General features: G+C 48.6%; 1 protein-coding gene across 21 annotated transcripts in view; it reads left to right on the top strand.

Moving 5' to 3' along the window:
* The window catches only part of LOC119436613 (histone acetyltransferase KAT6B), a 133,898-nt gene that overhangs the window by 97,677 nt on the left and 10,594 nt on the right, over positions 1-25,627 (top strand). For all 21 annotated transcript variants that reach the window (XM_049659181.1, XM_049659168.1, XM_049659146.1 and 18 more), the window contains one exon: positions 24,603-24,904. In XM_049659181.1, coding sequence (XP_049515138.1) covers positions 24,603-24,904 — 302 coding nt within the window. The remainder of the gene's footprint in view (positions 1-24,602; positions 24,905-25,627) is intronic.

Raw genomic sequence — 25,627 nt, 5'->3', positions numbered from 1 at the left:
TTATTTTAGTAGATATAAAATTATGGTACTGTTCTCCCTGGTTAGAAAGGCTGTTTTAATATGGGTTATTATTATTTCTTACCCAATTGCTTTATCCCATAATTCTTCGGAGCCTATGTAGGGCTACCTATGAGCTGTGCAATAAATTAGATAAAAACACATGTGATGCATATTTTGGGAATTATCCATCAAAGACTAAAAATGCACAGAAAAACAACCTTATTGCAAAGTGATACCTTGAGAAAACTGGTCATAATATAAAATATTATGAGTGAAATTAAGTAAACCTAGTTCTTTGCACGCATTGATATATAATAGTAAAAGTGCCTGCAAAATTTCAAGAGAAAATTTTCATTGAGTAAAAGTCAATAAATGTCAATAAATGATCACAATAAATTGTGACAATTATGATTTTGATTGACAGTCCTTTGAAACAAGGTAGGGGGTAGTGACAGTCATTTGGCTTGCAAATAAATGTCAATAAATGATCACAATAAATTGTGACAATTATGATTTTGATTGACAGTCCTTTGAAACAAGGTAGGGGGTAGTGACAGTCATTTGGCTTGCTCGATCTAATCAAATTTTCTATTTATGACAATCTAGCATTCTGCCTATCTTTCCTTAATCATTTTTTTATTGCGATAGCAATTATAGGGACACTTCAACCGGATTTCTGCCGTTGCCGTGAGGTTCCCTATAGATAAAATCTTCGCCGCGCGCCATATGCCCGAGCGGAAGCGTGCAGGGACGCGCGCTATCACGGAGAGCGAACGCACTCAATCTCCCACGCGCAAGCAAGGAAGCCGGGAGCCAGCGCTGGAGGGAGCGGGGGGGGGGGGGGGGGGGGGGGGGGCACATCTCCTCTGCCAACAACCGCGCTCGTCGCGCCCGCACAGTCTCTTATCTCCCCACGGCACTGACCTTTATGCGCCGTGCATTCGCCGCTCAGTTTCCGTTGAAGAGATAAATGATCACAATAAATTGTGACAATTATGATTTTGATTGACAGTCCTTTGAAACAAGGTAGGGGGTAGTGACAGTCATTTGGCTTGCTCGATCTAATCAAATTTTCTATTTATGACAATCTAGCATTCTGCCTATCTTTCCTTAATCATTTTTTTATTGCGATAGCAATTATAGGGACACTTCAACCGGATTTCTGCCGTTGCCGTGAGGTTCCCTATAGATAAAATCTTCGCCGCGCGCCATATGCCCGAGCGGAAGCGTGCAGGGACGCGCGCTATCACGGAAAGCGAACGCACTCAATCTCCCACGCGCAAGCAAGGAAGCCGGGAGCCAGCGCTGGAGGGAGCGGGGGGGGGGGGGGCACATCTCCTCTGCCAACAACCGCGCTCGTCGCGCCCGCACGGTCTCTTATCTCCCCACGGCACTGACCTTTATGCGCCGTGCATTCGCCGCTCAGTTTCCGTTGAAGCGATAGACCGCACGTACCTTCACCGCTGTGGCGTATATATGCACTTGCTGCCAGCGTTTTGACAGTCATTGTCTGCAGTCATTCAGTGTGATCTATTCACGTTTGTTTGTGCGCGCTCACACCACGCTTGTTCATTCAGTTAGTAATAGTCGGGCCACATTTTCCAACGCACGCTACACATGCAATGCTGCCCGGATCGGCAGTGCAGCGCTACAGGTGTGCCCCTTCACACGCGCTGCCCACGAGAAGCGCTTTTCATCAACACCACCGTTTCACACGCGCCTTCTCGTGGTCATCGAGTCTCTCTTCATGTCGGTCTACTGACGCCGCAGCACACCTGCTTACTTAATCAGCTCATGTTTACTACAATTCATATTGCTACCAAAGCTGCTCACCTTACTTCTTATGACGTTGCTGTGTTGCTATCGCATTCATTGCTTCGCCCTTAGGGCGAAACTGTGACATTTTTTTTTCTTCACTAAAGCTATCTATATATTGTGCACCTGTGCCTGTAACGATTTTGGTTCTGTCAATCTCTTGCCTGCTTTTTTTTCTCTCCATAAATACCCTAACAGCCTTTTGCTTATCTTGACTGCTGACTAGTAAATGTTTCCATTCGCTTTGATTCCCAGCGCTTCTGAAACGCGGACGATTTCTGCAAGTATTGCCAAATCAGGCCTTATGTGAGCTTTAAGCAAAATATTACAATTTTAACATCATGAAATTAATGTATAGAAAAAACAATACCTAACTTGCGTACTATCATTCTAAAAAAAAAATATGAAATTTTTCAGTTTCAATTTCACCAAGTACAATGTACGCCACAAATTAGCCTGTAACTTTTGAATGGCACAAGGTAGAGCCACGATTCCTTCTGCGATAGGTAGAGGAGTGTGTGTGCTTGCATAATATAAAATACCTTTGAAAGTTTGTCATCCTGTAACAAGAATTCATTCTTTGCATAGCACTGCAAACTGCAATTCAACCTCCTTTTAAAATGCCAGTCTCCTTCATAACACCTAGCTTTTCACAAATAGCTCACCTCCAAACTAGAGCACACAAATAACATCAATTTCCTAGTATTATAAAAACTACTTGATGCACAGAAAAATCATTGCATACTTGAAATCAGAATGTCAAAATACATAAGTAATGCCAGTTTGATCAAAATGCACCCATAAATTGTGCTCTTGTGTTCCCCATTAACTCACTGTTGCAAATGCTGGTAAAAGTAAACTAATTAATGCATTGGAGTAGTTTCGCAATTGTTCACTTTTGAATTTGTGCTGATAGTATATAACCTTATTTTCTGACACTGTATTCACTCTTTCCTTTGGCATTTCAAAATTCTCTACCTAGTTGAGTCTTAAAGGTGACAGTAGCCAGCTCATACTGTTAAGGTTGTGCTGGTCATTTGTTGGCACATACCCATTATCCAGTGTTCCTATCCAGTAGGAAACTGTAATCTGTTACGACCGTCGCATAACTTCGGGAACAAGCTCTTCCTACTTTGCACTTTGCTGGTGACAAATTTATTCCTTTTCCTGGCTTATCAGTACAAAATAATTTAAACAATGCACTTATATCTATTACATTTTTTGGCAGATAGCCATCATCCAGTGTTCCTATCCAGTAGGAAACTGTAATCTGTTAGGACCGTCCCAAAACTTCAGGAACAAGCTCTTCCTATTTTGCATTTTGCTGGTGACAAATTTATTCCTTTTCCTGGCTTATCAGTACAAAATAATTTAAACAAGGCACTCAAATAGTGCTCACGAGTTGGGGTCAAACTTAAGTGCACCGAAATAAAGTTGCATACATGGCGAGATTGTAGGTATTAATTAGCTTTTCACACCTTGCTACACATAAAAAGTTGTTAGATTATAATAAGCTGTTCAAAAAAACCGTCATCCATTTAAGATGCGACATTTGTGAAAGAGACATGGGTGGATTCGCTTGATTGTGCCCCTGATTAACAGGGAACACTTTTTCCAAAGCTGGAGTGTTTGTTTAGTGGCTTAGAATAAACTGAATTGCACCTGTAATGCTGCATAAGATAATTTGTAATGGAACAGTGGATTTCAATGCACAGAAGTCAGTTAAAATGAATTATCATCCTAATCAAACAAGACTTGCAGTGGGCCTAGTTGGTGTATATTCTTACGTATACCACAGTAAAACCTCGTTAATTTCGCAAATTAGCTCATTCGGACTCATCCTCTGGTCTCGGCAGGCCTATGCATTTAATGGCATCGAAGTCTTAATTCGTATCTATATAACCACACACTTGTTAATTCGGACAATTCTCGGACGGAGCATCGCAGATATGTGATGCGGCGCTAGCGTCCAACCGAAACGAGGTGGCAGAGTCCGCATCGCCATAGTCATCAGCGGAAATCGCACATGAATGATAGGAACACCGGAATGCTTTGTGCCTTTATAGCTTTTCTTCTTGGATTTACCGCTGTTTCTAACACCGTATTGGCCACATAACTGCTTAGTCACTATCCAAGATCGCGTCGGTAGTGACGACGGTTTTGTCCGCTCCGATTGCAGTCGTTGCACAAACAGTTTCGTTTTGACTCAGTGCACGCATTGGCCGTGTGCCTTCAGAACTGCATTGCGCCGATAGTGACCGTGGTTGCATCAAGCAATCGTTAAAATTTTACGCAGTGCACTGGCTGCGTGCACAATGTCACAAACACTGTGGAAGCTGTCGAGGATGAACAGCATGATGGACGGACTATCTCACCAACTCACTCGTGAAAATATACCGTAAAATTCTGAGCAAGCGCGCCCCCCCTCGAGCAAGTCAAATTACCGGCAAAGTTAGGGGGGGGGAGGCGCTATCCCGGAACGGCACCAAAATTCAAGATGGCCATCACAAAATTTTCCCGCAAAAAAAAAAAGCCCAGTGGGAATAGCACTAAAATTTTATTGAACATGAACTTTATTAAGCCAAATATTAAGCCATCACTCTCAAAACCACTGAAAGAACTACAGAAAGAGTGCAACGACGCTGCACCAGCGCGACACCGCGGCCGGCAACACGAACATTGGTTATGCAGCTTCTATTCCAGGCAAAATTATGTCCGCGAGAGTAAAGTGACGCGTAATGTTCACTTTATTAAAAACCATGTCCACGGTGAAACTTTTAGCGCTAATGAGAGTTCCGATACAAGTGAAGCTCAGCTGCAGTGCATGGCTACCGACGGCGAACAGCGAACCGCGGCTCGGCCATGCTCGCATCGCAGCAGGTGGCGCCGCAAATATCAGCATGTTTTCTTCATCGTGTGAAATTATTGCGAGGAGAGGGTAAAGCGGCAACGACGGTAACAAAACATTGCAGCTTGGGAGCGTCGGCGGTTCGTGCTGAAGCACCGTCTGCTACAGATTCGAAGTGAACTGAAAAAGGCCTAGCGACGATATCGGTGGCGAGTGATTAGCAGCGGTGAAGCTGCCGGCGATGCCAGAGCGTAGCCGCGGCCACTCCTCTGTCACCGAGTGGTCACGTCGCTGTGCCGCAGGGAACTCCTCTGTGCCGTGCGAGAGGCAGATCTCGCCGTCGGCCGGCAGTCCGTGAACTACGGACCGCCAACTGCAGTTCGCCCCGATGCACTCGTGTGCCCACTGGGGCGCCCGGGTACGACCATGATTCGATGAAATGGCTCATTGGGGCGCCCCGATGCGCACCAGTGCGATTTGCCGAATTTGCCATTATTTTCGTGGACTGGATGTGGCAGGCCAGTGCGGAGCGGGAGGGGCACTTTCCGGAATGGTGCGGAAATTTGAAATTAGCAGTGAAGTTAGGGGGGGGGGGGGGGGGGGCGCTTGCTCGGAATTTTACAGTAATCGGATTGTGTGCACTAATGAAACGCGTCGCTGGTGAAGAGAGAGAGAGGGATTCAACGTTTATTGATGCCAGCAATCACGAGGGCGGGCACAGCCTCCCTTCGCCTAGCAGACGGCTGAGATCCCCTGGGTCTCAGCGGCTGCCTCGGCTAGCTGGACGGCCCAGGCCCAGTTTTGCAGCCCTCGAAAGGAGCCGCCTTCGAGTATGCCCATAGAATGTGAAGATGCCGCACCGTGACCACGCTGCGAAGGAAGTCGTGAGGCCTGTGCTGCTGTTAGCGCTAATCAGTAACGAGATGAGAACTGCAGCTCCTACTCTGCTTTTGTGCAAAATGGAAACAGGATTTGCTGTTTCATTCAATAAATAAAAGTGTGTCGACATAGGAAGCACTTGTTTATTGTTTTCTTGATACCCTCGATAGTTCGACATTCGGTTAATTCTCACATTTTCTTTTTGGTCCCGTCAAATCCGAATTAGTGACGTTTTAGTGTAGTAAAGAAGCAAAAACACATGCACATCACAAAAAAGCGAATAAAATTACTCTCAAGAGTTGTATCTGTCTGTGTGTGTGCGTGCACATGTGCACTCTTACCTACTATGTTGAATAAGGTCACAAGACCAAATGGTCTAGCAGTGGAGAATGTCACCTCAAGGACAACTGCGCATAATTTAAGTGAAATTTGTTGAGAGAATCATGGAAGACCGAGCAACAAGATTTGCAAGTGATGTTGTACATTCTAGGTTGGTGCGTGGGGCAGTTATCAATGCAGGAAGTTAAAAAAGGTGTGTTAATTGCACTTACAACAGTGCATTGTTTCATAACTATTGTGTGTATCAAGATTTGACTTGGTAGGAAAGTTTGTCGTGGGAGCGACCTATTAAAGAAATTTCGAAGCTGTAGGTGCATTGAAGGTGCTACGCTAGAATCAACCGTTGAAAGTATACAGGGTGTCCGAACTATCATGCTCAAAGATTTAAAAATGTGGAAATGTGATGTAGCTCGACAGAACCAAGGTAATGTTGTTTGCCGTTGCTTGGAGATACTCAGATTACTTTTTGCATTCTGCCTAATTACATAATTAGTCTTAATTAATCAACTTCTCAAATATAATTACTTGAAAAGTGTCATTAAGAAAATTGTAGAGCAACATGAAAAACTCCACGAATACAGCTTTCTGTTGCTCAATACGCTCTACATAAAAGTGTTTTTCCGAGCGTGAAAGAAGCCTGCAAATACAAGCAAAATGCCTCGAGCGGCCAGTCGCGCGACTCTCATGACTGTGAATGTGCCTACCGTATTTACTTGCATAATGATCGCACTCGCGTAATAGGGCCGTATTCTGAAACGTTCCACTTTGGCAATAGTTCGTGTGTGCATATTTGGCTGGTAGAGCAAAACCGGAAAATAAATCGCACCATCTAGTTGTTCCGGTGCACATCATTTTGACGTCACGGTCTCATTGGGTGCTCCCGGCATATATTGAATAAACGAACACGCCTGTGTTGTACTGCGGCCAATACATTTAAAAAACAACACACCCGAGCCGCTCTGCACTCGCATGGTGCGCTCTCTCATGTGTTGCAAAGCGTTCGATTGCGCGTGTTGGTAGTGCATGCTGACGTCACAGGTAAGCAGCCGGTTGATTTACTGAACGTGACTATTGCCTAGGCGAACTATCGCTGAAGTGGAACGTTTCAGAATATGACCCGTGATTGCACACCGAACTTGCCGCAGCGATGTGTCGTGTGCAAAGTCTAGCTGGTGATGATCACGCTTACTACCAATCAAATGCTATGCAAATGCCTCTTCCAAGACTTACCAAGCAGACTGCACGCGCCAAACAGATTCTTATGCTGATGCCCCATTTCATTCCCTTCGTCAGTTTCTGCACCTCAAGAAAAAGAAAAGCTACAACCAAACTTGCCTTGGCTTTATTATTTGTTGGCTTTATAATGGTTGCGGTCAACAACAAAATAATGTCGCAGTTTCGCCCGAAAGGCAAAGCATTGATTGCGATAGCAAATTAGTGGACAACTATACGAACTACGGATAATAGTTTTAACAGCCGTATAAACTTGTAAAGATTCGCTTACTAACTAAATTAACAAGCATGGTGTCATGCGCATATAGGTAAATCGATGACCATGGAAACTCGGTGTCAAAACACTTAAGTGGAGTGAGGAGGCGTGGCAGTAGGAGCAAGCGAATTGACCTTCGTGCTTTCCGTCACTTTAAACGGACACTAAAGGGAAAAATCTTTTTTTCTGTATCAGTAGATTACTTTTTCACAACACCGAAAACACCACTCTTACTGTGAGAAGCCGCTTGGTAAGCCAGAAAGAAACGAAAAACACAAAAGGCGAGTGGCGACGCCACCTTGAAGTTCCCGCACCAGCTTACCGTGACGTCATCGATTTTGACAGTGTCTTCTGGGTCCCAGTTAATTCTTTAGCGGTAAAGATTGACTACATTGTGTTCTTAAGGAGCCCAAGGCTGAATATGACAAGTTTCGCGAACTTTTACTGAGCCAACGTGGCCCAAATACCAAAAATTTAGAAGTCGCGATGTCACACTGAAGTGCTGACGTTGGGGTTTCCGCACGGAATTAAAATTAAACTTTGAGCTTCATTTTCTCTTTTAATAATTGACCGATTGCAGTATAATTAACGACAGCAGAGTTTTTGTAGAATACTTTATCATTCTAAGTTGATTTATTGTTTTGCTTTAGTGTCCCTTTAAACGGGCCCTGAACCACTTTTTATATAAGTGGAGAAAGACATTTGAAGTGAAAATTGGCTATTTCAGAAATAATTTGCCGCAAAAAGTACTTCAGTGCGTTCAGCAGAAGCCAAGTTACTGGCAATCAAACACGGCCTCCGCTGTGCTCCCCTTCATCCCTCAATGCTTTGTGCTGCGAAGGCTACGGGAGAGTGGGGCGGGGCCACAACGCTCCTCCTATGGAGTACCACCGTGGCGCGCAGTTCAAATTTCATTTTGGATCTTAATGTAGACGTTATGATTTCCGATTTTGGTGCCTACAACACGCTAAACTTGAGCCAAACGCGGTTGCCCCCAGCGAGTTAACGTAGATGAGCCGCAGTGCACTTAGCCACTGGACTCGTGGCGGCGGCCGTAGTGTAGCCCACTGCAGCGACCAATAGCAGCCGCGTATTGGAATGTGATTTATTAGGTAATAAAGCTCACAGAAGAGAGTGAGGATCATGGCTTCTGTTCAAAAGAAAGAGTTTGAGAGAAAGGTGACTTCGCGCTCCACTTGCAAGCTCCACGCACCGCGTACGACCGCAAACTTGGCGGGGATGTTCACCGCAGCGTATGCTACCCGCGGACTATGTTGAGGAACCCTGAAACTATTTTGAAGATCTGAGAAAGATACTGAGTCATTAGGGCAGGTCCTTCGGATCATTAATTGACGTATGTAAGTGCTCTGCGTAAAGCGTGTAATTTATTTACAAGGTTTTAAAGAGGCACGTCGCTACCGATTACAGCACGACACTCGAATTAATTTTAAGCCGCCCCTGACCATTTGTCGCGATTTGACCATATCACGTCAGTAGGGCTAGCTATCTGATTGGCTGCCAAGGGCGCGTCATCGGCAATTTTTGCAACATCTTGGTGAACAAATGTTGTTCATAATAGTTGAAATGTTAGTTAATTTGTTTCTATAAAAAGAAAGTAACAGAAAGAGAATGCTTAAGGACAGTGTATCACCACACTCTTGAAAGCACTTCCGGCACACAACAAGTGTCGTCTGCTTGTGTTACAGTGTGCATGTTGACGCGAGCTGCGCGGTCAGATGCACGTTGTGGGCATCTGACCACTGTGGTTTCTTAATGTCTCACAGGAGACCGACCACCGTGGGTTCGAGCTTAGCGAACCATGGGGCCGCGTCAGCTGTCCCTTCCAGCACCGTTGCGCGCGAGCTCAGGTCGCAAGGGGTTACTGAGTGACGCACACAAGAACACAGTAATGCACGCCCAGGCGGTGGGGAGCCAAAAGGGTCCCGCACCAAGGGTAGGATAGGAATAAACTTTATTTGTCCAACAGTTGGCTGTTGGTGACCGGGGCTAGGCTGCCAGGGGTCCATCGCCGGAGAAAAATATTCCAAGATCCTCGGCAATGGCCCTGGCCCACTGGAAGGCCCACTCCTGGTCCTCGGGTGCCTCGCTGAGAAGGGTGGCTTGCCATCCCTCAGCGAGGCGCCCGCCCCACTTCAGAGGGTCCTGCTGTTGTGTTCCCCCTTCCTCTTGGTCCTCCTTTCTCATGGCGTTGGCATTCTCAAAGCATATGGGCCATATCGGCCCATTCGTGCTCGCACCACGGGCAGCCGGGTGACAGGTGCAGTGCAGGCCACAGGCGGTGCAGGTGGTAGGGGTTGGTTAAAGGGCCCGTCTGCAACCGCCTCAGGTCGACTGCCTGGGACCTGTCCAGCCGCCGGCGGGGTTGTGGATATTTCTTACGCTCCTTCCTGTAGTGACCAAGAACCTCTCAGTACGTGGCTGGAAATTCCTCGATATCGCGGTCGGCGTCCCCATGGCCCCCAGCTCCGTCCACCGCGGTTTGGGTTGTATTGGTAACGATAGCGGCGGTGCCGCATGCGGTGGCCGTCACACCTCCGCTGGGGTCCCGCACAACGGCAGCGGCTGCCCTCTGAATGATCACGTCGCGGCGGGTAAGCTGCCTCGCGACGAGATGGGCGCGCTCGTTGTGGTTGGGCGGGATGTCGGTGTGTCTTCGTCCGTTAGTATTGTTGTTGTCGTTGTTGTTGCGGCTGTTGTCATTGGTAGCGCCAAGCTCCCCGACGTGCGCGGGTAACCATTTGAGGGACTTGTTCGTAATCATGCCGGACACAAAGTATCCGGCCGGCTCTGGCGTTGAGCATGTGTGCCACATCCTCGGACACCCAATCTTTGGTGTAGTTCCGGATCGCCGATTTGGAGTCGCTAATGATCAGGCTATGGCTTCCGTACCTCCGCACCAAGGGCAAAAATACAGAAACGGGCGCCTATAGCACTTCACTGTGAGAGCACAGGCTCAATCAAGCCTGGGGGACAAGCCGCTAGGAAAAGTCCCGGCGGCTATGCTACTTGCTTTGGCGATAGCGAATGAGTCAACTCGCAAGAGCTCGAGCTATCTCCTTCGGCTTGGTTTTTCGGCAAGTGCGGCTCGGCGTGGTACGAACTCGCGCGAGCTCTAGGCATCGCTCGTCAGCTTAGCGTCAGTAAAGGATCAGCACAAAGTATGTGCTCCCCGCACGGGCAAAGGCACCGTGTGCGAGCTCAAGTCCTAGAGCTCAAGTCCTAGTCATAAAGGTGTCGGCGGACGAGAGAAAAGCATGTACGTACCCTGCGCTGGCTCCCGGAGATAAGAGACCCACGTTCAGTAACTCGCAGCCGAAGGCGGCCGCGCGTGACATCAGCGCCCCGCCCTTACCGCAGGCCACCGCTGAAACCGGTTGGGAGCGGGCGGGGAAAGGCGGATGACGGCAGACAGGTGAAACCCGTGCAATGGCGCCGGCACATTACTCAGATCCCCACAAAATGTGGCGATTGGCGACATGTCAAGCTGCGACATCGTGTCTCTCTGCACGGCAAACATGCGAGCGAAGTAGCTGCAGCACTGGTTGTGGGTATCCGATCGGCACCGGCATCTACGCGTTTGCGGCCGCCACTTCACGTCGACAGATTCCTATACAGCACAGTAGTGATTCGCGTGTCCGGCATTCGGGTAAACACCAAGCGCTAGCTGAGAGCATCGGGCGTTTTACGGGATGGGCGGAGGCACAAACGTGAACGGCCTGGACGGTGCAGCCACATGGTGGCACAGAGCTCAACCAAACACAGAACTAAAATTTTTGGAAAGAGCGAGAGCGTAATCGTGAACACGTTGTGTTTTCTAGATGTTCAAAATGTTTTATACTTGGTTACAGGAATATTAGCTATTTGTTTGGCTGGTTAAGCACTGCACCACCAGGTGGCTGGACCATGCAGACCGACTTTAGACCGATCAGGCCGCTCAGTCGGCTCGCTTATGTCTGCTCTGACTGAAGCTGTCATCACAGCAATAGTGATGACAGAATGCTGCAACAGAATGCTCGCAACGCACGCTACTTCGAACCTCTCGCTTGGGGTCGAGTGCCTGGCGGCTGGCGGAGAGGTTGGAGAGGCTTCGCACGCTGGCTCCAAGAAAACCGGAAGTAGATAACACGCCATATGATGTAGAGCCGTGAAGGCGGGGAGCTTAGCCCCGATCACTCGGCGAACGAGTTGAGAAAACGCATAGCTAGGGAGGAGGGTAACTTGTAATCGTCCGTAGGTCTCTTAATATGAGATGCTTTGCAGAAATTGTTGTGAGAATGTTTTACTGTAGCTGTACCCTACGCGTCTACAAGATTTGTCCGAACCGTTTCAGGGACCCTTTAACAATTTCACCTAGCCCGAGGGGTGGTTCAGGGCCCATTTAACGCGAACGTCGATAGCACAGCGCATACGAAGCTACCGGCACTAAACTTTGTCACATCGCAGATCACTTAGAAGATACGGCGCCCGCGGTGTAAGCAGAAGCCGCCGGCGTAGAAAAAATCTCCTTCGGCTTGCTTCGTAAGCCGCCATTTTTGTTTTGATGTCCCGCACTGTTACAGCGACAGCCGCCTGTTGGTTGACTTGCCATCCCGCAGGAAATGTGTTCTGACGCGTTCAACGAGTTTCGGTGCTCAAAATGTTTGTTTTTTTTCGCGGAAAATTTACCCCGCGTAATATCGCACCCCATAGAGTTTCTCACTATAACACTTAGAAGGTAATCTGGCGTTACCATCTGTGAAAGTTTCCTAAAGGGCGCAGTGCCCTCACGGGAATGACAGGATATGTGTCTGCGAGGCTTGCATTGGCTGGTGTTAAACGAGGCTTCGTCTAAAACGTGTATATGGCTACACTAATGCGTTCTTAAAATAAAATCTACATAAAAGGCTTTCATTCACTCATATTACATCTCTCAATAAAGTTTACTCACCTACAATGCAGGATCAAGCGAAGAAAACCAAGAACAGACAACAAGTTGTTTCAAAGCGAGCGAGAATCTTGTCTGTCCTCCAAGTTTAGCAACCAGCTGATACTTTTTATGCTTCATAAATTGTACATCAATAATACGTCCCCAAAATTAAACAAAACATGTTTTTGTGTAATAATAAAGCTAAAACAGCTTTTTACGTGGTGTTTCAGCAGGAAATGAATCATTGTGACAGACGAAACGGTGCTAGCCAGGCATGTTTTGGTGTAAAGGCGGAGTGTGCGTTCCTCTGCCTTTGTAAGGCCCTCACAGGTAAAGTCCCTATATAAGAAAAGTACCGCCATCTACTCTTTCCTCCGCTGCCTCCTCTCCTAAAGCGCTTGCTTTTTTCTTTACTTTTTGCTTGCGAAAGCCAAGTCGACGGTGGCGCCCCTCAAAAGTCCACGTTGAAGGTTTCAGGCCGGGTGTGCGCCGCCGCCGGCGACTGCGCAGAGGACTTTCAACATGGCTCTGAGGCGGAAAAAAAGAAAATATAAAGACGTGAAAAGCGTGCGCTATCATCGTCCAATCGGAGATACAGGAGAGAGAGAAGCGGCATTTATCAAAGGATGGCGGTACTTTTCTTATATAGGGACTTTACTTACAGGGCTTAGGATAAATTGCGTGGCAGAATTGGTATAGTTGAGTAATTTCTCGAAAAGTGAGGGCCGGATTAGGTTTGGGATCCATTTCGGAAGGGTTTGAAGGCACTGCCCGGAGAGTGAGCGCGCGGGCAGCGGCGTCTGCCGTTTCGTTGCCTTCGCGGCCAATATGAGCACGAGCCCATACGATCGTTCGAGACGCGGGGCCGAGGTTGTCACTGTTTTGAAGGATGCGAGATGCAATGAGAGGAATGTACCCCTGTTCAATATTTTTGCAGGCCCCTCTCGAGTCTGTGATGATGAGGCGCGAGTCATGGTCTGCGGCGGCTAGCGCCATAGCGAGTTATGTCTTGAGCTCTGAATGTTAGGCCATTCACCGCGACGTTGTCATGGACGACTGCGGCCGTGTACCACTCCTCATAGTGAGGGCCGGAGGCGTCCACGTAGAAGATTCCGTGTTTGTTCCCATAGTGGCGGGCCAGTGCCTCTGCCCGCGCAAGGCGCCTGCCACTGTGATCATCACGTGTCATGTTGGCCGGAAGAGGCCACACGTGCAGGGCGTATCTCCAGACTTCGGGGATGCGTACGCGCTCTTCCGTCAGTATTGGGTGCTGGATGTGTAGTCGGGCTAATAGGCGGCATCCCGACGGCATCTTTGAAAGTCTTGTTTGTATATTGATTGGTCAAGTGTGCCTCCCGGAGCTCCGCGAAAGTGTTTACCATCCCCAGGCCCATGAGGCGGTGGCTGGACGTGGTTATCGGGAGATCGAGGGCACGCTTGTACATCTTCCTGAGAATCACCTCGAGGGCGTTCTCGTCATACTTGCGTAGGTGGAGGTAAGGAGTCGAGTAGAGGACTCAACTGGTGATGAATGCATGCGCCAGCTGCAAGGCGTCTTTGCACCGTAACCCCCCGCATTTGTTAGAAACCCAGCGGACCATCCGGCCCACCTGGTCCCCCACCTTACGCAATTTGTTTGTTGTCGTATCAACTCATTTGTGTTTGTGGATAAAGAGACCAAGCACTCGAATCTCATTGTGTTTGGGTATCAGGCCGCTGGCCAGGAATAGTTCCATTTTGCTGGTGCTCTTAGGCGACGGGCGAATGTGCACGAATTCGGATTTGAATCGGGAGCACTGAAGGCCGCAGCGGCGGGCGTAGGCGTCCACGATCTCCGCCGCTTGCTGCAGGTTGGCCTCAATGTCTCCAACCGATCCGTGTTTGGCCCAGATGGTTATGTCGTCGGCGTACAGCGCGTGCTGGACTCCTTCGACCTTCGCCAGCTGAGCCGGAAGTTTCATCGTGTCCAGATTGAAAAGTAACGGCGAGAGGACCGCGCCCTGTGGGGTACCTCTCGTTCCCAGTTGATAGGGGCCGTGTTCTTCGTCTTGTATTCGGATGAAAGATTGTCGATCCGAGAGAAATTGCTTGACATACTGGAATGTGTTATGTCCACAGTTGGTCTTGGAGAGATGTTGCAGGATAATTTCGTGTGTGACATTGTCGAAAGCCCCCTTCAAGTCTAGGGCGAGTATTGCCTTATCGTTGAGGGGGTATTCAACAGGGTTGAGAATTTCTCGGTCGAGTTGAAGGAGAAAACATCCTGCGCAGACCGGTGCGGGTGGAAACCAAACATGGTGTTTGAGAATGCATTTTGGTTTTCCAGAAACGCAGACAGCCTGTCCCGCACCATGGTCTCCATCAGCTTTCCCGCACAAGACGTGAGGGAGATGGGGCGGAGGTTGTCTGTGTTTATGGCTTAGCCGGCTTTTGGAATGAGAGTTACCAGAGCGGTCTTCCATTTGATTGGGAGGGGAGCCTCACCAAGCCAGATCTAGTTGATGAAAGCGAGGAGGGTATCGTAGGTGGGGTCGGGAAGATTGGCAAGCAGTTTCATGGTTATCTTGTCCCGTCCCAGTGCCGTTTCGTGTTTCATTTTAGCTAGGGCCGCCTTCAGGTCATGCAGCTGAAACGGCTGATCCAGCTATGCGTTCTCTGAACCTGCATACGAGTACGTGAGCCCTCAGGGGTGCTGTTGAGTGCAAAGGTACTGGTCGCGTAGTTTGTATGCTAATTTAGAGTCTCCATCAAAGCTGTGAATAGCTCGTTGGAGATGTTTTTGTGTCTCGGTGCGTTTTTGAGTCTGTGAGCTGGGCCGCGTACTCTGCCGCTCACAGGGTGAGCTCGGCGATGCGAATTTTGAGCTTTCTATTATGTTTTTGGTGGCGCCATCTGCAGATGAGGCTGTGCCGCGCCTCCCAGAGGTGCAGAAGGTGGTTGTCTACCTCCGGCATTGCCACCGAGAGTTGAATTTGGGTTTCCGTCGAATGAAGGTGTGTAACCAATTCTTGTGTGTAACGCGTGGTATCCTTGTTCGCGGATAGAGGCTGAATTGATGCATCCTTGCCGGAACTTATTCCAATCGGGGAGCCCAGCTAGTGCATGTGGTCTTGCCAATGGTTTAGTCATTACGGTGGTAGTGATAAAGCAGTGGTCACTCCCGAGGGTTTCCTCGGTGTTGGCCCATTCTGCGTGTCTAATGTTTTTGGTAAAGGTAAGATCCGGGCACATATCCCGGGTCACGGAGTTACCCACCCGCATTGGAGAGTCCCCAGCGTGGATGCAAGTTCCACTAGCTTGTGTCCCCGCTTCTCCTCACGCACGTACCCCCAGAGAGTACTGTGGGCGTTAAAATCGCCCACAGCCATCAGGGGGTCCCTGCCTGCAGCCTTTAGAGCACATCTAAAGAGCGCTGCGAACGTGACATTTTTGAGTCTGGGGGAACAGGATATGGGGTTGAGTATGTGGAGTGGTGCATCGTGTTTCTTGAGCGGTAGAAGTGTCACCATCACATACGAATATTCAGTTTCAAGTTCCAAGCCGACTAGATTAGCCGTATAATTTTTATGCACACAGATGCAAGAAGAGGGGTCCTGCTGGAAGGTGATGTATTTTGTAAGGGTGGCGCTGCTCCTTGGCTCCTGGAGGGCAACCACCGCGGGAAGCGAGTTGAGAGTTGAAAGGAAAAGTCGGAGATTCGCCCCCTTCGCGCGGGACCGGATGCCCTGACCGTTCCACTGGACATTGTGAACGGGGTGGCCGAATTGGTTCTTGGGGAGCGCCTGATCTTAGGGCTGCTCGCCATGGTCAGTTAGGCTGAGGTGGGATTGCAGTGACGCTGCTCCTGAGCCAGCAGTTGCAAGGAGGGCGGAGACCTCCATACCGGAGAGCGAGCAGCTGTCGTCATCATCTACCTCAGGGGTGTGTCTAGAAGTTTTGAGAGGGCAACCGGATACGTCCTTGTAGGGACCGCCGGGCCTACGCGAGGAGTGCGCAATTTGTTGGGCAATCATCATGGGGATTGTATCTTGTAATTTTGAGATGGCAATAACCATCATTGAGATTTGGTTTTCCAAGGCGGCGAATCGGGCGTCTATGGCCCCGAAACGGGCCTCATAACGGGCCTTGGGGGGGGAATGCAGCCTCCGCGCTTGTTGCCACCTTCGGCTCCACGAGCTCACTTTCCATTACCTCAGTCGCGGGGAGGGAGGGAGGAGAAAGAGGCTGGTTGATTTTGGATTCCAATTCGTTAATTATCTTTACCATCTTCTCAAGAACTTCTTTGAAATGTGCATGTCATCCTCATGTGTTATTATCTGTATCGAGGCTTTAGCAGCATCTCGTTTTGGGCCCTGAGTGCTGCTATTTGATCTTGCTTCGCGCTCCGCATGCTTGGGAGGGGAGTGAGAGGGGGGGGGGGAAGAAGCAGCAGCCCCACCCGAATTGCTTACCTGGTGTCCGTTTTTGACGGCATTGAACCAGGCCCCGGTTTTGCCATGCGTCTCTGCCGCTCGTTTCTCCAAGCCGCCGTGTGTTTAGCAGCATCTCGTTTTGGGCCCTGAGTGCTGCTATTTGATCTTGTTTGGCGCTCCGCGTGCTTGGGAGGGGAGTGAGAGGGGGAGGAAGAAGCAGCAGCCCCACCTGAATTGCTTACCTGGTGTCCGTTTTTGACGGCATTGAACCAGGCCCCGGTTCTGCCGTGCGTCTCCGCCGCTCATTTCTCCAGGCCGCCGTGTGGTGGCAGCTGGTCGCTGGGTTGCCCAAGATGGCGGCTTTTGTTCTTGGGCGCCATTTTCTTTTTCCCACCCTTTTTGGCGGCCAACTTGGGTGTGCGGAATTTTGCCGCACAGTCGCGAGAGTTAGTGGCATGGGCACCACTGCACACAGAACACCAGGGAACACAGTTGCGAGGGGCCGGACTCCCTCCACTAGCGGAGCGTGGAGTCCGCAGAGTCCACACGTGTTCGGCTGCAGGTTTGGACATGCATCCACGCGGTGCCCGACAGCCCCACAATGGCCACAGGCCGGGATAGTTTTGTAATAGTTTTGTACACAGACGACCATGTATGATGTCATAATGCACGTAATGCGGCTTCTTCTTACTTGCGAAGGTGATGCGTGCCTTGCTGGATGTTCCGAATTTTCGGATTTTCACGATGGTGCCGGCACGCCAGCACAATCGGTGTATAAGAGTTTCCGTGGTGTATGTGTTACGGACCACGATTACTCCGTGGCACATGTTGCCGCTGTCTTGTCTCAGGTAACCGTGAAGCGGGACCGATCCCTTCTCAGTATTCACTGCAAAGTCCCTGATGAGCCGGTTGGCCGCCTCGATGTCCGGGGTATGCACGATGATGATGTTTTGGTCTCCCGATGGCAGCACAGAAGTGGCTCAGGCCTGTTCCGGCCTGAGGTACGCCAAGATGGCGGTGCTGAGCCGGTTTCCGTGAACGCCTCGTGAAGAGAAATACATTCTCTGGGCTTGATGACTATAATGTAGTCTGATGACTATAACGGGAGTGGGTTTGAGCATTTGGCACGACTTCCACTTCATGAACGCTTTGCCCTTGCGTCCCGTGGTGCGCGTCGCGGGAGCGTTCACGTTTCCGACCGATGAGCCAGCGGTCGGGGTGGCGTTGGACGCCTGAAGTAAAGCTTGACTCCGAATTTTCTAAAAAACCGTCAAATTTGCATCACCGGTGGTGGGGACCGAGGTCCACCCTCAGGGTCGTAAGCACGTAATTGGAGCGCGGATGCCGTCACTTTCCCTCGGAGGGCGAATTCCACCTGGCCGGCCGTCGGCGTCGCTAACGACGGCGCCTACGTGGTCGGTCGAAAATCAGCCGTAAATTTAGAGAAAATAGGCCCACCTGGACGAATTCGGTATCGAGCTGTTCGGCTCGATGTTCCGGATCGCTCTATGCCAGTTTTGCCAGAGTAGGTGATTGGGTCCGCGATTGAAAATCGGTGGAGCCGACACAACACGTTTACTGGCGTCGCGCGCTCACAGCGCCCCCAATTCAGTTCTAATACTGAATTTCTGTGTACGAAAGAGTTATCATAATTATCTTCTTTAATAATGGGGGTTTCAACTACTGAAAGGAAGGAATGCCCAATTTTTCTTTGCTTACTTTGCACATATTACAGTAGAATCCCGCTGTTGCGTTCCCGGGTGCTGCGTTTTCTTGGCTGTTACGTCGTTTTCGCCCGGTCCCGGCATAGCTTCCATAAGATGCAATGCATTGGGAACTCCGCTGTTGCGTCACAACTGTGGGACCATACCCGGATCATGCATTAAGAACTGCCACCTCACTACAGTGTACTAGAAGGGGCAGTGCAGGAGGCGGCACTCTCCGCGTGGCTCAGGCGGCGTCGCGAGTAGTGGCGGCGCTGCGATCGACCACTCTTGAAGAGAAGCAGATGACACACTCACATCCACTGCGACGCTCGTATATGCTTGGCGCGTGCTGGAAACATTGTTCAGATTTTTGCCTGTAAGCACATAGTTTATTTAGTCTGTATTGTCTGCTTATGATCAGAAAATACAATGCGTACTGCTTTTTATTCTTTTTTTTTTTTGCCACAGAAACAAAAGCGGTCTCTGAAATAACTATAGCATATCTATCCTCGCCGCTTGAATCTTGCCACGCTGTCGAGAATAAGGGCAGTTTCGATAGCAATTGAGTCCCATCTAAATGAACTTTTTCAACGCGTTCAGCAATCAGGATCGAGTTTGTTAAGCTTACAGAGCTTCAGGGTGCAGACGAGTCTACGATCGCGAGCGAGCAGATTCGGACTGTACATAATCGCAATCGGCTGGCCGCGTGACAGGGGAATTAAACGTAGCTAGTCCCTGCAACAACGAAAGTAAGTTTAAATTAAGCAGGTACAATATACACTCGTTATCTCCTTGGCTACACGTTAGATGACAGCCTGGAAAAAGAAAAGAAATTAAAAAACTGCACCAATGAATAACGTCGCGCAGAATCAGCTGGACTCGTTACTGTTGACGCGAGCTGAAATTTTTACGAATTAAAAAGCTACACAGAAAACATTCATGCACGAATTGAAAACGTCACATACGTCCACAGAAGCAATTTAGTCTGAAAAAAATCACTGAAATTCAGCTGTTGAACCATGTCCCACCCGCAAAAGTGAACACAAATGATCGAACAGAAGACTAGCAAAGCAATGATGTCGGAAGCCAAATGGCAATTTCAGTGAAATGGCAAAGCAGCTAAACGAGCTGCAGCATTTCACAAAAGGGGCACAAGCTCATGGTCTGTGCAATCTGCAACTAAATGCTAACAATAAGCCATCACAGAGTATCAGAACACATATACGAGGTAGGGCACAGAACATTGATATCTGGAATAGCTTTCCACACTAATGCAGTGACAGCACTGCCATGGTAATGGGCAGCAAATGAACTACAAATGTGCAGCTGCTTGCTTTGCTTCAGCAAATCCGCATAATTAGCAGGGTGAAGTGCAAAAAAAACAATAGAGCAGATAGGGAGACAAAAATACAACGTGCGATATGATAGTTACACTGCACCTGCTTAGCTTAAGGTGTTTGGCTGAATTACGCTTCCTCAGCAGATTGGATTTAGTTTCGCCTTTCACAAAAAAGTGCAGTCTCATGATAACATAAAACCTGACCATACGTGCAGTTAGGCTCTTTTCATGGTCTTCGCAACTGACCTGCAAGGGGGAAGCACGATGTATCATGTGCAAAACATCCATGCTACTTTCACTGTGAAATTTGCGCCTGAAGCAGTTCCTCTTTCTCATGTTTCTCTTCGGAGGCAAGCGCTTGCTTAAATGTCGGGCGTCGTTATAGGCAAGATGGTGGGAACGGCGTCCGAGTGATCGTTGACGTCCCCAGCGGAATCTGTATCGCCGTGCCATTGATCCAATGCACATAGTCTCTAACGATGAAGCACTGCTCAAAATGTAGCTCACACACTGCGTAATCATGTGTAAGCCTCTTATCGCATCTGTGCAAATTACATTCCTAAACGCTTCTTCGCTCCGGGTCTGTGGGCACTTTAAACAGTGAAAACTTCGCCATTTCTTTGCTTCGTGAGTACCCTGCGCTGCATCCAGGGGCGAAACAATGGTTTAAGCATTGCTTAGGAGCCATTCGCACGCTTTAGCACCACACATTCAGAGAAAAGCGGGAGAAACAGCACCTAACAAGCGCCATAGCAAGCGCTTCCAAGCCACGAAACAAGCAACTGCATGCAAGAGTGGGCGATTGCAGCGCCGCCGCTTCTGTCGCCACCGGCGGCGTCAGGCGCACTATGGGTCACTGGCTCCGCGCGCTGCACTGCCCCTTCCAGTACACTGTAACCTCGTGTCGGCCCGAGCAGCCATGTTGACTTTTCATGTAGCTTGGCTTGACGATTGGATTGGCCGCCCAAAGTGCTGGGGGCAACACCTATGACGTATTTTGGGTTTCTGCCAGCAAAAGCATAGCCTTTAAGATCGGTATTTGCTATTTGAAGATGGTGTCTATGACACTTTGGGGCGCTAAAATTAGTTTTGGCACATACATGTTTCGTCTAAAGTCCAAGGGCGATAACACCGTCGCCGTATGCTGTATGTGCGAGTGAAAGCTTGCAAGGGAAGGCAACGATCGCTGTTCAATCTCGCGCGCTAGAAAGGAAAGTGGGGAGAAAGCGCGCTGTCTTCCGTCACGCCCGAGGCACCGGGGGGAGGGAGGGATAGGGGAGCGGCGTTGTACTCTGGCATCAACAGTGTACTGCGCGGTTGCGCGGCCCCTATCCTGAGAGTGATCTGCTTTAGGGGCAGAGTCTAGGTGCATCGACAGCGCATACCGCTATGCTTGCTGTGTTTTTGCCGCTCAGTTTGCGATGAAGCAGACAACACGAAGGTCACTTCGCTCGCTGCTCTTGCCGCACTTCGTCACACCAGCGTTTTGACAGCTAGTGTCCGCGGTCATCGACTGTGATGTGTTCATGTTTGTCTATGCGCGCTGACATCTTGCTAGTTAACACGTTCACTGCGGCATGCTTTTTTTTGGTCTGGCTTTAGGTACGGAGTGACCCAGCAGTGGGCCATTGAGTATATCCCCCAGGTGCGTCGTGACCAACCAGTGGGACGCACGTCTATGCCTCTTTCTTTTGCTCCAACGAGATGGCGCTGCCACCTTTGCAGCGGGCGTTTGGCGCGTTTATTTGAAAGATGCAAAGCTGTTTTCCACCTTTTTCGCATGAATCTATGTTTAAATACAAAGTGCTTGCCACAAAAAAACACATCAAGTCAGTTTCTGTGATAGAAATAAAATAAAAGGTAAATAAAAGTTAAAATTTAGTAGCAATATTAACCTTGTTTTGAAGTTTATATCGTACTCGTATTGCAGTTGAAGGTAGCTTGCATCTCAGCTTACTTGTGCTTAGAATTAAAGCACGACAAACACATGAATGGCTTGCCAGGGCATTCTCCACAGAAAGCGGTCACTTTTCTCGCTCTCACCCTAGCGTCGTTTGGGCTACTGCTGGTACTGATGGCCGCATAGCAGCCTGTGCAGCGCCGTCGAGTGTTGCGTGCCGACCCACCAGTTTTTTCGAGCGGGTGGACGCGCTTTCTCCCACGACTTTCTTCGATCTTGTCTTGACGAGGGCCAAACAGTGAACGAGCCAGTTATTCTTGGAATTTTATAATTGGCGTAGACTTTCCTTCAAGCATGCCACGAATGTTCCACACATTTACAATGGCACTTCCGACAAGCAACTCAACGGCTACCTTCCTTTACCACTTCAGTCCTTTTCTAAGGCAGCTGTAGTAAGACGCCATTTGGTTGCTATAGTCCACGCCTTTTTTTCTTGCGTTGTAAGCGAGAACGGCCTGAGGTTTCGTGATTGGTATGCCGTCCCTTCTTTTCTTGCCGCTGTCCACCAAAGTTGCTTCATGTTTGGCGACAGATGTGAGCATCAGAACGGGCCTCTTCTCCATCCACTTCAGTAGCTTAACTCCATCTTTGGACTGATGTCCGGTCACACTGCCTTTCGCAATCTTCGGTTCAGTGACTTCTTTTGGCAGCCCTTTCTTCTTTTAGAAGGCGAAGAGCGCGCGACAAGCTCGTGTAGAAGTTGCCTACATAGAGCGTGCGCCCGACTCCCTTATAATTTTGCATGAGTTACAAATATACATCTGCGAGTCCAACGCCAACTTGTCAATCAAGCTTTCCGGCATAAACGTCGACATTTAATGTGTAACCGTCTTTTGCACATGCCTTGAAGAGCTTGACTCCGTACTTATGGGCTTTTCCTGGAATATACTGTCTGAACGAAAGTCGACCACGCGATAGCACCATTGTTTCGTCGATCACAACCTCATTTCCTGGCTCAAGCACAGCGGCAAAATTCTTGTTCAATCAGAGGTCGGATCTTGAAGACGCGATCCTGCGACTCTGTAAGCAATTCATTGTCCGCAAAATGCCAGAACCTGAGAAGCAGGAAAAAGCGGTCACGGCTCATACTTTGGCGAATGAGTTCAATGTCATACAGGTCGCTTTTTGCCCAGTAGTGGCTCAGAGTAGGAAGGCGGACAAGACCAATACAAATCAGTACTCCAACAAATGCCTTCATTTCTTGGACACTGGTTTCCGCCCAATTCTTCAATCACGACTTAGATTTAGGTGTAGTGGACTCCAAGACTTGTTGGGCAAACTTGTCTCATCCACCATCATTTGCCAGATATCATCCGTAATAAACATGAAGAATAACGTCGGGGCATCATGGCTAGATGGCAAGTGATTGATCTTGCAGCGTCACACTAGGCGAAGTGATTGTTGCTGGTGTCCATTTCTCTAATGATGGTCTGAGAGGAATGAGAGTGTCGTCTGAATCGTCCGCTTTGGAATCCCCAGTCAGGTCTGACTCACCGTTCGCATGCTGGCTGAGGTCTCTGACGGTTCGTAAACGCCGTCTTCGTCACTGGCTTCACTGTCTGTCCATGGATGAAGATCTGAGACTGAAGCACTCGACTCACCTGCGGGTGATCGCGATGTTGCCGGCGCATTTTTCCCGGCACAACTAAATTCATTTCTTTCCTCAGTGCTGCGCTTTTTTTTTGCGCCCGTAAACGGCACGAGGCTCCATTAGGCACACTTAAAAGTTTTGGAGCAACAGGGAAAACTAATACACTTAGTCCAACGGCACGTATTTCAAAAACTGTGGGTAAAGTTTGCAAGCAACACAATGGAGGAACGTGCCACCAATCGGCTCTTTAGAAACAATCGCACCACCTCACGTCCAATGCAATCGACAATATATATTAGTTGCAATTTCGAACTTCAGACGGCAGCACAAGATGGAGAGCTCTCGCGCGTGGGTCACCGTGGGTCACGTTGCACACGGCACAAAAACATTTTTATTGAGTGTGTCGTGGGTAACCGGTGGGTCATACATAGCCTTTAACATCGGACAAGTATTCTTCTGGACATGTGTATCCTCATGCAACAAAAATCATACCTCTGCGTTCAAGTGTCATAAAGTTATCTCAGCCGCAAGCAGATAAATGCACGTAACTTCGCAATCGCATAGGTGGAGCACAGGCCTTGACCCACCGGTGACCTACGACGTAGTGAACGTGTTAATATAGTTAATAAGTTAATGTTTGCAAGTTTAAGAATTAAATTATGGGGTTTTACGTGCCAAAACCACGAGCTGATTATGAGGCATGCCGCAGTGGGGGACTCGGGAAATTTGGACCATTTGGGGTTCTTTAATGTGCACCTAAATCTAATTACACGGGTGTTTTCGTATTTAGCCCCCATCGAAATGCGGCCGCCACGGCCGGGATTCGATCCCACGACCTCGTGCTCAGCAGCCCAACACCATAGCCACTAAGCAACCACGGCGGGTTGTTTGCAAGTTTATACGGATGATAAAACTATTATCCTTACATTGTATAGCTGTTTACCAATTTTCTATCGCAATTGATGCTTTGCCTTTCAGGCAAAACTGCGACTTTTTTTTTTTTTCAAACGTAAGAATTAAAATTGTGTGCAGTTCACCACTGCTCTTATTTCTCAATTTTTCCCATTTCTCGGCTCTTTGAAAAACGTATGAGCGAGGTTCTACAGCATTCCTCTATCAATATGAACAGATTTTTGCATGATGCAGACATGCAACTTTCATGACAAAAAAATGGAATAATTACACATTTTTTTACTTCACTGGTTGAAAGCTTCTACCTGCTTTTGGATAGAGCACTCCAATGTTGCTTTAGGTTTGCAAATTCTGCTAAAAGCGTGTGCATTCCTTCGTACTGCAGAAACAGCGGCAACCCACCTCAGGAGCATTCCTGGACACAAAGGCATGGTGCTGCCGCCTAAAAAGTCTCGCCGTGGTGTCCGTCTCATTGGCATGGAGATTCCGGAGCAAAATGAAGCAGCGCCTGTTGTTGAACAGCTGGGGAGAACCACCAGTGATTTGGGCACCCAGGAGGCAGCACAAGCAGCAACGATGTCTCCAGTTCCAGCTCAGCAGCAGCTGGTGGGCGCCACAACCAGACGACGAAGCAGCCGTGTGGAGAGCCAACCTCAGCTACGGCCTCGGCGTACCCGCAGTGTGGAAGCAAGTGTTGTTTTGGCTTGCTTTCATTTATGTTGACAGTTCGCTACTAGACAAAGGCAAATGTGAAACTTCAAAGAAATTCATGCAGCATGAGTGTGAAGGAAAAGTAACAACATGGGGGTTCTTGCTTGAAAAAACTCTTATGAGGTGCAGATATACAAGGTGTCCCAGTTATCGTGCACTGCTAAAAAAATTGTTTGAATTGGAATACCTGCTCGAATTTTTTATACAGTTTTGGGAATTGGGTCTCACTCAACAATTTTATGAATATTTTGTCAAGTTTTACATGAAATGCATTTTTTGTGAAAGGTTTCGCTCATCAGTCCTCTACCATGCTCTTGGAAGTTGGTGAAAGGACATGAGAGGGGTATTTGCTTTGACAAGTGTATTCAGACAAGTTCCTCAAACAGGCGAGATCAACACTAATGGCACTGAGAAGTCACTGATATAAAAGCAATGCATTTGTTTTCAGTGACTGTTGTTTTAATTTCGTCTGTGTGTATAAGTTGTGTTTGCATCTCACATAAGGTGTCCGCAAGGTTTTTTTTTTTATGTGTGCGACAGTCCACTCTCGCTACAACGAAATTCACGAGACACGTGACAAATTTTGTTGTGGTGGAACTTCGTTGACGTGAAGTGAACGAAACCGAAGCCATCGTCCGGGAAGTCTTCACAATGGCGTGGGGGCAAAGGGTGAAACGTACCCGAAGGCAATCGATAAAG

This window comes from Dermacentor silvarum, chromosome 1 (genome assembly GCF_013339745.2).
Source record: "Dermacentor silvarum isolate Dsil-2018 chromosome 1, BIME_Dsil_1.4, whole genome shotgun sequence".
Classification (NCBI taxonomy): domain Eukaryota; kingdom Metazoa; phylum Arthropoda; class Arachnida; order Ixodida; family Ixodidae; genus Dermacentor; species Dermacentor silvarum.
This window is presented reverse-complemented; position numbering and strand designations above follow the sequence as displayed.